A 13,318-nucleotide genomic window follows, 5' to 3' on the forward strand; every position below is an offset into this window, starting at 1 on the left:
TTATTTTGCCAAAATATGGGTGACGCGATCGCATGGGTCATGCGATCGCGTGAGTGGCCAACATTGGGATATGACGCGGACGCGTGGGGCACGCATTCGCGTGGTAGGGATTGTGTGTCTAGCACTAATCCAGCACAATTCCAGCATAACTTTCGGCTACGCACCCTTTTCACGTCGATTACCAGGTCACGCGGCTGCGTGGGTGACGCGGACGCGTCAGCAACGCGGTCGCGTGGGGCGATTTGTGCCACGGGCATGCCTCTAGCCACGCTCTTGCGTGACTCTCTGTTCGATTTATCATTTTCTTTGAGCCACCTGCTGTCGCGTCGCGGCTCCCCCCAACCTTATATATATATATATATATATATATATATATATATATATATATGCAGAATGCAGAATGCAATGCTAATATGGATGTTATGCAAAACTCCAGGTTCAATACAATACAATAAAATAAAACTCGAAAACAAATAACATGGGTGTCTTCAATGAGATTGTGCAGTTGGAAGAAAGGAAAGGCGCTAGTGTGTCAGTATTATGGAACTGATGGATATAGAACTGAATGACCGTAAGTTTACGTGGTTTAGGAGGTCTATCGTGTAGTCGAATTGATAGAATATTAGTAAGTTTGGTTTCATTGTTAATATTTAGAGCACTTAGTTAAAAAGGAATGACAGAATCTTCAGTAATCAATAATCAGGTATTGCAGTAGTAGTCAACAGGTCGATTAAGAATTACAAAAAAGTGGAGTGATATTTGATTTTTTGGGTGTTGATGATTTTTGTCAAAGATGATTAAGAATTAGTTTATTTTATCTGAATAGTACTTTTTCATTGATGCTCTACCTTATTGTGTTGAATTTTTTATTTCAAACGAGAAAATAAATAAACTATATACTACTATTATTACTCTCCAATTATATATTAATAGATAGATAGATTTCAAAGTCAAACTTGCTATATACTTTTTATACAATGCCAATACGAGCCATTAAATTGAAATCTACTGTCTTGGTCTTTTAAGAACTAAGTTCAAGTTTCCGCACGACAGACAATTCCTTCTTTTAGGAAGCAAAATTAAAATCTTAAATAGAAAGTTATGGATTAAGTTTGTTCAAAGCTAATAAATGCTCAAATCACCGCATCATATAAAAGGATTTTTACAGATCATAGAAGATAAACCTAAATATTTGACAAATACATCAAAGGATGAATAAGGAATTTTACTGAGACGATGGACAACTCATGTGCATTGTTGTTAACCCACCACATGCTATCAAGCTTTTACAACATTTAGTTTTTTTTTTTTAAAAAAAAAGAAAAACCTAACTAATATCTTCAAACCCATTTAGTTATGATCCGGAAAATGGAAGAATAGACATTTAAAGTTGTAAAATTTGCATGACCATGTCAGGTGTAAATTTTCATCATTAATAATTCGATATAATGGTAAAATTTGACACTTAACAGATGGATTTTCCAATTGAAAGCATCCATTTCCTAAAAATGGTTTCTCCTAATTAAATGACCTTTTCTCTACTACTTTAATTTTTTTTTCTGAATTATTAAAGAGGGATTAATGTTCACAATGAGAAAAGGAAGGAAACAAGAAGAGTCATGGCAAACAACCACAACAAAGCAATTGGCTTGCAATTATTACAGGCAGAGTTTGTGTGAGGAGGTGGTGGCGTTGGTGCTACCCCCACGGCTGCACGGGGAGGAGCTACATCAGCCTCAGGTAACTCGCACACTCCAAATGTCATGTTTGGCTGCAAAATACAATGTCAATATTTATTATTTATATGCAACTTTGGAAATGAATAGAAGAAATGAAAATTAAACTATAACAGCCGTGTACTACACATAATAATAATAATAATAATAATAATAATAATAATAATAGCTTTAGCATATATATTTATACCTTGCAGGTGGCTATGTTTCCACAACCACATACTAGATTTCCATTAGCAACATCTACTACTTGTGGAGCTCCTCCTCCATCACTTCTCTGAAAACATCAATCAAAGTATATATACAAGCTAATTATTTTATTTATCAAAATAATAAACCTCAAATTTATTATAACATGTAAGGGTTTAATGTAAGGAGTTTGAAATAGCCCAATCAAAATGATAGATTCATCAAAGGGATAAAATAATCATATGACACATTATGTAAAAAGTGAATTGAATTCTCTATTTTAAGAAAAATCCTTCAATTTTCTCCTGTTCTATTTCAAAAGCATAATTATTACATTGATGATATTCTCTATGTTGTCGTTATCAATTCAGACTTCAAGAATTACATTTTTTAATTTCATTGGGTAAAGTTATTTAGGATAGTCTAAAATCAAAGGAGATCTGATTTATAAAATGGGTTAATTAATCACTCTATCCATTTCAAAATACTATCACTTTTGTCTTTTGTCTGGATACATTAAGTTTTCAATTATCCCAAAAAATAAAAACGATAATTATTTTGAAATAGAAGTAATAATTACAAAACAGGATCAATATAAGACTAAAACATCCCACTATAGACATTCCACTAATTTTGAGTGACTTATAAAATTGCAATACCTTGTAGAAATCAACAGCAATAAAATTAGGCCATCGTTTCCCGGATGCTTCATAGCAAGTGTTGATCATGTTTAGCAAAGGAGCAGAATTGTCCTTGCAGGATTTGGTAACATCCGGAAGGTCACGGAAGAAGTTCACTAGTACTAGCGATCTTGATGTCGTGTTCATCGACGGCGATTCTGCGCGATTCGGGCACATACCAGCCTTCATTCCACCATCTCCATCTGCGAATTCCAATATCAATATTTAGTGTTACAAATCCAATTGGAACTCTGTTTTTCCAAGATAAACATAGAATTTGATAAATGATATTTACATCATTTTTTTTATACACTTTTTTATATATCTTTCTTTTAAGAAGTGTATACAAAAAGATGAATTCTAGTATGATTATGTTATAGTGATTATAGTAATTATATAAGTGTTGTTAAAATTAAAATTACTTTTTTTTTATATTTTGATAATATTTTTAAATAATATTTTTTAAAATTTTATAATTATTATAGTCACTGTAACATAATTATGCTAGAATAACTCATATAAGGATAGTATATATAACCTTTCTGGGAGAATATGACTTACATTGGTTTTCGACCAAATATCGCCACTCGTAGGCTATCCCTTCAGAAGCTTCCTTAGCGGATTTTGAGGTGAAGACGATTAAGCGCTGATTCTTGTTCACCATATCATCAACGGTTGGCCACTCTCCACCATTTTTGGGCATTCTAGACACCGGAAACCAGTATTTTTTTAGTCCAGCAGCATCAAAAACCTTTGTTAGGCCTTTTGGTGAAGTAACATAATCCTCAATTATGATAGTAACAATCTCTGATGGGTTTGCCTCAAGAAATACTTGAATCTCCTTGAGAACATTGATCGCAGGTTGCTGCAAATTAATTATCATTTTTTAAGAGTAAATCACAAAAAATTAGCCACCGCCAAAAGTATTTAAATTAAATCAAAATCAAAAATAAAAAAACAAAACATTTCAAAAAATTTAAAAATATAACAAAAATAATAAAAAATATCTTTTATAAATAACAAACTATTCTTATACTTGGCAAATGATTTGTGCATATAATCAGAATTTTTAAAATAATATTTGAGTAACTATTTTTTAAAATGTATCTAAAAAAAATGAAAAACATTAAGAAAAATTATGTCAAGCTTCTTTTTTTTCTTTTTTTTTTCAAAAAAAATCAGCATTTACAAAAAAAAAAACTGCAATAAAATTTCGTTCGATGTAAGATCGCTAAGAGTTTGTTTATGTGAACTTCTAAGAAAAGATTTTTTTCTTTTTAGTTATCTTTTTTTAAAATATCTTATAGAAAAGTAAAAATAATTTTATATTTGGATATCTCATACAAAAAATCTTTTTATCTATAAATTATGTTTGGGTATAACAATATAAAAGTACTTTATTGTTTATTTATTATGTGAAAAAATATCTTTTTTAAGAAAAAAGATCCTTTTAAAAAACATATAAATTATAGTTTCTCAAAAAAGATATTTTTATTTTTCTAATATTGTTACTTTTACTACTAGAAATTTATCAAACACGCTAAAAAATAAAAATATCTTTTTTCATTGAAAAAATATATTTTTGTATCAACTTAATAGCACTCAAACAAGCACTAAATTTTATAGTTAAATAGATTTTATCTTTTAATTATATCAAAATCTAATTTTTAAAGCATTTTTGATAAGAATAAAGCTCTACATCCAAATCATTTAACTAATCAAATCCAACTAAGTTGCTATAACCTAATTCACATCTACGCACCACTACCTCTAACAACCTTTTAACTTAACACGCGACTATATATAACTGCTTTTCCTATGCAAATTTCATTTTTTTTTCAAACTTTTTCAACGTTTTTTGCGCTCTCTTTCTTCTCTGCGTTCTCTTCATTCTCTGTGTTCTCTTTATTCTCTGCGTTTTCTTTGTTCACAATCAATGCCCTGTGATCTGATTTGAAGATTTGGATCTTTTTTTTGTTGAAATCAAGCTGTGAAATTAAGTTTGAACAGATATTTCGCTTTCGAAGACAATGAATGATGCAAGTGAACAGATATTTTGCTTTCGAAGACAATGAATGATGCAAGTTCACAATGTCAGGACGAATTGGATTATTGTTTTGAAACGAATCAAGTGGGTGAGATTTGGTTCAAACCTCGTTAATGTAGTTTATTAGTAGTTGATGTTTTTATAGTTGTTTTCTATATGAATTGAATAATTTCATTTTTCTTTGTAAAAATCAGTATTCATAGTTGAAGGTTTAAATTTGAATAGAATGTTAGAATTTTGAATTGTTTTTTTGATGAATCTATTTATGTTATATTTAATGGTAGTTTTGGTACATTTTGAAACATAATTTGGTGTAATATAGAATTATTTTTTGTGTCGTACTATGGTGCTTATAAGTTTTTGGTGTTTTTTGTGTTTGTTTGTCCTAAGGGTTGGGATGACTTTTAACACACTTGAAGAAGAAGTTGTTGCTGTTTTTTCTTCTCTTTCTTCTTTTTCCTCATTTTTCTCGTTTATTATCGTTGTTTTTTTTTATATGTATGTATAAATCCAAAATGTACCAAAATTCTTTAATGATAACGACATATAAATAAACTCGGTTTAAAATAAGTTTAGACTATAAGTACACCTTATTTAAATAAAAAATGTACTATAATTACTTGACAATGACAACATATAAATAAACTCAGTTCAAAACAAGTTCAGACAAAAAATGCATCTTATTTAAATCCAAAATGCACCGAAATTATTCAAATATAGAATGCACCGAAATTACTTAATGATGACGGCACACAATAAACTCAATTCAAAACAAGGCAAAGACCAAAAGTTTACCTTATTTAAGGGCCGTTTGGATAAATAACATAATTAAGCTCTTTTAAAAAAAACTTAAAATATAAAGACTTATTTTAAAGTTGTTTAATAATTAAGTTATTTTATATTTGGAAAGTTATCATAGAAGGACTTGTTTTAAATTTGTTTAATAAATAAGAATGGTAAAATAACTTTTAAAAAAGAGAGAAGTCAATTTTTTTTACTTTTTCAAAAACTCTTAAATAATTTTTCGAGAAGTTAAAAACATATTTAAAAAACTGTAGCAAACATTATTGATATAACATTTTATAAGTTAAAAGTCCAAAAATAACTTTTGAAGCTTTTCCCAGGCCTTAAATTCAAAATAAACCAATTTTTTACTTTTTTATTTACTCTTTTAACAAGCAAGAAAAAATCAAATAAAGAAGAAAAAAAACATGTAATGATACAAAATCACTAAAAAATAAGGATAAAAAAATACAGTAATAACGATAAAAGAACGACGATGAGAAGAAAACACACGAAAAAGAAAAAGAAAGAACCCAAAAAAAAAAGAAAAATGCAAAAAAAGAGAAGAAAAACGAGATAAATGCGAGAACCGTTTCACATAATTGGAGCACGTATTTTATGCTTCATTAAATTGGATTTGGACCAACTCATTACCAAAAAGTTTTAGATATATAGTATAACTATTTTGATAATACATATATTTAATTATGTTGTGGTATTTTAAAATTTTTTTAAAATACTTTTGTTATTTTGGTTATCAAGAGAATTTTTGTCACATTATCTAAATTTTTCGAAAACATTTGTAGTGTTTGACCTATCTTTAAAAATATAATTAGTTAATTTGGTACTTAATGATAGAATTTGCAAGAACAAGAAGTAAACCACTTGTCATTAATAAAATGGTACTTACAAAAGCTGTGTAGTTATAGCATTTGCCACCAAACGAGTGACATAACCAAATATCACTCTGGAAGTCATACAGGTCAAGCATCAACCCTCGTACTCCATTCTGTGAAAAAGATACGGTAAAAATATAAGGTGGGGACTCAAATAAACACGCCTATTTTATTTTTTGCTAAATATATTTTTATGTTTTGTTTTAATTGGTTTTTATATAATTTATTCGGTATTCTTTATTACATATTATAAATTTCTCAAAAATTTTTTTTTTCAAAAATAATAAAAAAATATTTAATTTAAACTAAAACTAAAAAAGTAATAGATTAACTATTAGATATTTTTTAAAATTATTTATATAAAAAATATATTACATTCATCAAATATATATATATATATATATATATATATATATATATATATATATATAACAAGCTCAAGTTTCTTAAAAGTTTTACAAATAAAAAATAATTAATTTATATTCGTACAATATATAAAACAATTATTATATTATTATTATATTATAGATTAAAATTCACTAATTTAAATTTTCTTTTCATTTTTAATATAAGCATTAGAAATAAATAAAATTTTTATAACTAAATGTAATATAACAAAATATATATAATATTAATTAGTTCTTAAAAAATTCTAAAAAAATAGTTTCTTTTATTTTAGTAAAATAACAATTTTCTAAAATAGACAAATTAATTATTTTTTTCTCGTATACAATTTTTTTAAGACATAAAAGTAATTAATTAGGACATTGGTTAAGATAATTAAAGTTACTATTTTATTAAATTTTTAATTTAAAGAGAAATCATAGTTAATTTTGGTATAGAAATTTCGAATTTGAAAACATTGATAAAAATTATGTTAAATTTTGATTTATTTTATTCTCATTTAAACTGATCACTACATAAGTTAAAGTTCTGTTTTGAAGTTTTATTCGAGCTTTAATATGAATTTTATAGTTTCAATTTACTTAATTTGATTTTTTAACTTAGGTATCGTGACTCATATTAGGGTTTTAAGTGTTTAGTTGAAAAAAAATCAAGTAAAAAAATTTCAATTGTCATATCAAATAGTCGCTAGAACGTATAATGTAGCAGTCGTTAGTCCATCTCAGCATGTCATTAACGATTTTGTGAGACTGTGACAAAAAATTAATGTGAGTCATAACTATTAAGTTGGGAGACTAAATTGAGTAAATTGAAATTTTTGAAATTAGATTAAAATACGAACATAATTTCAGAGACTAATAAGTATTATCTCTTTGTTGACAATTAAGTTATTTTAATGGTATTTAAGATCTAATAATGGTTTATAATAAAAAAAAGTATTTTTTTTGTAACAATGAACCTATAGTAGTAGTTAGGGGTGTTCATAGATTAGATCATATCCATAAATCCATAGTATTTATCTGTATCTGATCTGTAATTTGTGGATATGATCTGATCTGTAAGATGATCGGATTAGATCGAATCAGATCTACACTCTAATCAGATAGAAGTAAATATATTTAAAAAAATAAACAAAAAAAACTATTGACTTTTTTTATAAAAATAAAATTTTTTATTTTATGGATATATTTGATATCTGATCCAAACATAAAAAAGTGCGACTATCGAATTTGATTTAATAAGTTTAGTGCGGATTGGATCGAAATTTCAGCCATATCCAATCTATAAACGCCCCTAACAATAATAACTAAAAAATTATAATGATTATATTTTTAACTAAGAGGAAGTGCCAAAAAAAAGTACTAAATACAAGAACATTTAACCAAATATTAAAAGAAAATTTTACTTTAAAATAGTTGGACTTTTTTTGCTTTTATATATATATATATATATATATATATATATATATATATATATATATATATAATGTAATAATAATAATATGATAATTGTTTTATATATCACACAAATATAAACGTTTTTTTTTGTGAGCCTAAGAAAGGTTTTATAAGTCCTTAACCTTGTTATTGATTTTTGTAGTGTTAGCCTTCATATTATTAATTTGATTCATATATAATTCGGATGATAAATTATTTGGTGACGTACTTCCTTTTTTACTGTGACATACTTGTTTATTATTATTATTTTGTACATTAAAAAATAACAGGCCAAATTATTGTCATAACATAATAGAAGTATGAAAGTTTATCATTCTCCTCTAACAGAGAAAACAAAATTCTTTTCAATAGTTTATTTAACGTTTAGTAGAATAAAAATAAATTTTATTAGAATAAATTTTAGTACGAGTTTAATATTTTTAATAATCATAAAATATTTATAGAATTACTCATAGATAAATTTTAGAAAAGAGAAAAAAGCATGATTTTTAATTTTATTTTTAAATAAACTTTATTTTTAATTTTAAAATAAATTTTAATTTTACCTTTTAATAATATTAATTTTTTACCGTATATAATTATTCAATTATTTTTTAATCATATATAAATAAATTACTCTTAATAAGAATTTTTTGTGTTATTCAATTATCTTTTTTAAAAAAATAATTAATTATTAAAATAATTAAACTTTTCACAACCAAAATAATAAAAAAAAATTATGAACGAAAAAAATTAACCATCATGATAATTTTTTGTATTTTTATTCATATTTTAATTATAAACATAAATATAATTTGATTATATTATTTATGAAATGTGATTATAGATGTAGATAAATTTAGTTATATTACTTATATATAGTTTTATTGTATTGTATTGCTTATAAAATTAGATTATAATTATGACAATAGAATTATTCTGGTATTTTTATATGTGTGACTAATCGATAGTGTTAAAACATTACTCTTAATTATAAATAAGATTTATAATTTAAAAAATCAAAGACTCAATTAAAAAGATACAAAAAAGATGACGTTAAAATATTCTAACTCTTTAAAATAAAAATATTGGAAATTCAATTAAAAATTATTAAAATTTAAACTCAATAAAAATTTATATTCAATGTGTTTTGTATTAAATATATTTAATAACCTATTATATCATATTAGTTGAAATTAGCTTTTATAATGTTAATTTTCTAATAACATTTTATTAGAAAAAAATTATTTTTTCATAATTTTTTAAAAACTAATTAATATTATATATATTTTGTTACACTACATTTCGTTATAAAAAATGTATTTATTTCTAATGCTTATATTAAAAATGAAAACAAAATTTAAATTTGTGAATTTTAATCTATAATATAATAATAATATAGTAATTGTTTTATATATTGTAGAATATAAATTAATTATTTTTTATTTGTAAAAATTTTAAGAGGCTTGAACTTGTTTTATATATATATATATATATATATATGTGATATATTTTTGTATATAAATAATTTAAAAAAAATCTAATAGTTAATCTATTACCTTTTTTGTTTTAGTCTAAATTAAATATTTTTTATTGTTTTTGAAAATAAAACTTTTTGAAAAATTTAATAATATGTAATGAAGAACACCAAATAAATTATAGAAAAACCAATTAAAACATAATATAAAAAAAATCTTTAATAAAAAATAAAATAGACGTCTTTATATAAGTAATCACCAAAATATAAACATAAGATGTAATACCATGCTTTATTTATGAGAAATAGTTTATATTTAACGAGGGATAATTCTCTTTCATTAGCTTATTCATATTTGATCTTATATTATAAAAAATGTCATTTAAAGGAGGTAGCAATCTTCATCATCTATACTGTTAGATGAAAGTATTTATTTAATGTGCAAGAGTATACACTATAAGTTTTTTCTTTAAAGTTTCAACTACAACTGTATTAAGCTATTTATATTACATTTTTTTCGATGCAGTTTTTTTAGAGATATTTATACTACCAGAAAATAAGTTATTTTCGACGAATTTATTTACACATTCGTTAATTCTTTTGGACAAAAGTTTATGTTATTTACGGATTTCATTTGTTAATAAGATTTTTTTTTAAGTCAGTAATTACCAATTTTCTAGTAGTATTATACACCTAGCCCTTTTATATTACTATGTTCATGTTCTTATAAATTTTTTATTAGTTTAATTTTTTATTAGTCTTTATTATTTTACTAAATTTATAATTAAATTCTTATATATTTTTTTAATTAGATTTTTATACTATTTTTAATTTATAATTAAGTTTTTGATAATATAAAAAATATTAAAATTAATAGAATATTCATTTGCAAATTAAAAATATCGACAGTTACTAACTTAATTAGATTTTTGATTATATATTTTTAAAAAGAAAAAAATATAAAGATCTAATTGAAAAGAAAAAAATATAAAGATCTAATTTTAAATTTGTTTAAACTATAAAGAATGAGAAAATAATTAAAACTTTTTGTATTCTAAATACTTCCTAGAAACTTATATTACTAGTTCTAGTATTCTTCTTCCTTGGCGTGCTTAACCATTCTTAACCAACCAATAAAATACTCCAAACATTCTACGAAATGATGAATAAAGTAATACAATGTCCATAACTAACCTGATTAAAATACTAATTACTTGAACTTTTCAAGCATGTAAAGAATACCCAGTTGTTTAATTAGTACTTTAGTTATTGCATCATTGTCTTTCATCAAAATTTCCCACATGCATTGCACTAATCAGCAACCTAACAACCATACTAGGACTTTTTTATTCAGTTCCCATTATACATTGGTCAGATATAACAAATCAATGATATCATGTGTGATAACAATTAATTTAAAAAAATGTCAATGAAATGTGCGTAAAAATCCTAATGTATACAACATGTAAGCAAACTATTAAAATGATACCTAAAAAATTTTGTATCAAAAATAATATTAAGAGATCAAAAGTCATTTAAAGGCCTTGAAAAATTATTTATGCTTTGATATTTGACTTTGTTTTAAGGAATACATACAATTATTGTTCCTTTAAAATTGATCATTTTTAAAATACCATTTTAGTGATTAATCGTACAACATATAAAGGCAATTATTTTTTAAAGAGATCTTTATACAAAGGTAATAATGTGAAAACCGGGAGATGGTTTGCAACACTTGAAAATGTCTTATTGAAAGTATTATATGTTCTCATGGTAACGTGTGGGGACCTTGAGTTTCATTGAGCAGGAAGAATACAGAAGCTTAGCTTTATGGGGAAGTAGACATAACAATAACATAATGACAGAAACGAGAAATAATCACAAGTTCATAACACAACAGCTTAAAGTTTCAAGGACTTTTCCTATTTTTATTTTCTAACTACCATTTTTTTTTAGTTTAATTCTAATGTACTTGTAAAGTGTTTTATACAGTTGTAGTTGTGCAATTATATCTGCTTTTTATGATCATTCGTACAATAAATGTACCCATATGGCCTTACATAATTGAATCCACGGATACATACAGTGACAAGTACATCAAAATTAATTTTTTTTTTATATTTTAACTTTTGGAGAAAAAAAAAAGAAGGATTTGAAAGAGAATTGGAGAACAGAGAACATACATTAAGCTGATCGGTGATGGTATCTTGCTGATTGGTCGGAGAGAGAATGAGGGCGCCAGTGGCCGATTTCTGACCCAACATCGCAAATGAATTATGAGTCGTGAGCCATGAATAATGGTTGAACGGCAATCCCTTCACCTTTGAAGTCGGGTTAGTTGGTTGGATTCGAGTGCACCGTGGTCGCAAGTTTCCGTTTGCCACACACGTTTCGCAATGTAAACCTGAGTCGCAGTTTCTGTTTGCCACGCATGTTTGCGCTTCCTGTTCAACGTTTTGTTTCAGAGTTCAACGCAATTAAGTGAGGTTTATTACAATATAGAAGAAACAAAAGACAAAGTAATCAAACACAAATAAAATAAATAAGATGTACCTTGAGAGCGAGCGAGGAATGAAGAAGAAGGAAAATAATAGCTACAATTGTTGTTGCCAGAGTTGGCTTCTGTAAAAGAAAAACAGAGTCGAGGAAACTGAATCCTCTCTTTTTTGGAACAAAGGAAAACAGAGATCGAAAAAGGAAGGAAAAAATGTAGAATAGAAAGAATTAGATACCTTCATGATTTGTCGAGGTGTTAGAAGAAAGACAAAGCGTTATGGATTATGTATCTGTTTCAGTAGTTATGAATTTGAAAAGAGGGTGCGAGTGTGAGGTGTGAACAAAGACGTTAGAACGATTTTGCAGCAGCTTTATTTGCCTTTAAGGCGTTAGCAAATAGCTATAACTCAACCCTTCTCCGTCTGGCGCTAAGTGCTAACTAACATATGCTTGCTCTTTTAATTATTTATCTTCGGTGTTTCAATAATAATTATAATTAATTAATTTAATTTTGATCCTGTGTTAGTATAACCTAATTAGGTAACGTCATCAGTCACCAAAAAAAAAAAAAAAATTAGGTAACGTCATCCAAACAAAAATAATTCTTTTACATTAATTGTATTAAATAGTTATCTAAAAAATACATGTGATTGGACGACGATTATTTTATTAAAATTAATCACCTTATAAAAAATAATTAATTAAAAATAAATGCTCGAATTATTCTTTTTAATATTATGTGTAAGTTACATTGGTTCTTAAATTGTTTTGATTAATTAAATTGAACCTACATTTTTAACTTTTTTTTTGTGTTATTTCTTTGACCTATTTTCTATATGAATAATTTTTTATTTATTATTTATTTATTTTTTTTTACTATAGACATCGATATAGATCAAAGGATAAAGGAAGACAAAAAAAATAAGTTAAAGACTAATGTAATATAAGTTAGATAATTTAGGAATCAATTTGATTTACATTTAAAAATTACTTTAACTAAAATTTAGTACATGTATATCTCCCAAGAAATATGATTTTTCAATTGTTCTATTAGGTTTTTGTTATGCCTCTAAGAAATTTTCTTTTTCTTTTTTTTTTTAAATCATAATTCTCTAATTCTCTTCTTATTCTTTCAAATTCTTTTTTCATTCAAATCCATTTCTTACAACTTTT

General features: G+C 25.4%; 1 protein-coding gene across 2 annotated transcripts; it reads right to left on the reverse strand.

Annotated features, from left to right (window-relative positions):
* Window positions 1-1,206: 1,206 nt before the first annotated feature.
* Window positions 1,207-12,560, reverse strand: LOC130956107 (PI-PLC X domain-containing protein At5g67130-like). Of its 2 annotated transcripts, XM_057883138.1 has the most exons (8): window positions 12,382-12,560; window positions 12,203-12,271; window positions 11,833-12,093; window positions 6,346-6,444; window positions 3,167-3,470; window positions 2,585-2,808; window positions 1,927-2,013; window positions 1,210-1,771 (listed from the first exon to the last, which is right to left on the reverse strand). In XM_057883138.1, the coding sequence occupies exons 1-8, from the start codon at window positions 12,385-12,387 to the stop codon at window positions 1,586-1,588; spliced, it is 1,236 nt and encodes a 411-aa protein (XP_057739121.1). In that variant the 5' UTR covers window positions 12,388-12,560; the 3' UTR covers window positions 1,210-1,585. The 2 variants fall into 2 exon arrangements, with proteins under 2 accessions (XP_057739122.1, XP_057739121.1); XM_057883139.1 differs by lacking the exon at window positions 6,346-6,444 and having other exon boundaries at window positions 1,207-1,771.
* Window positions 12,561-13,318: the final 758 nt, after the last annotated feature.

The sequence above is a fragment of the Arachis stenosperma genome, chromosome 10 (genome assembly GCF_014773155.1).
Source record: "Arachis stenosperma cultivar V10309 chromosome 10, arast.V10309.gnm1.PFL2, whole genome shotgun sequence".
NCBI classification, from domain to species: Eukaryota; Viridiplantae; Streptophyta; class Magnoliopsida; order Fabales; family Fabaceae; genus Arachis; species Arachis stenosperma.

What these genes read in the sequence shown, in the direction of transcription:
- LOC130956107 (XM_057883138.1), bottom strand. An exon ending in ATTCCTCGCTCGCTCTCAAG is followed by an intron (nt 12,094 to 12,202) that starts GTACATCTTATT and finishes AACGTTGAACAG; the next exon opens with GAAGCGCAAACATGCGTGGC. An exon ending in GAAACATAGCCACCTGCAAG is followed by an intron (nt 1,772 to 1,926) that starts GTATAAATATAT and finishes TGTATTTTGCAG; the next exon opens with CCAAACATGACATTTGGAGT.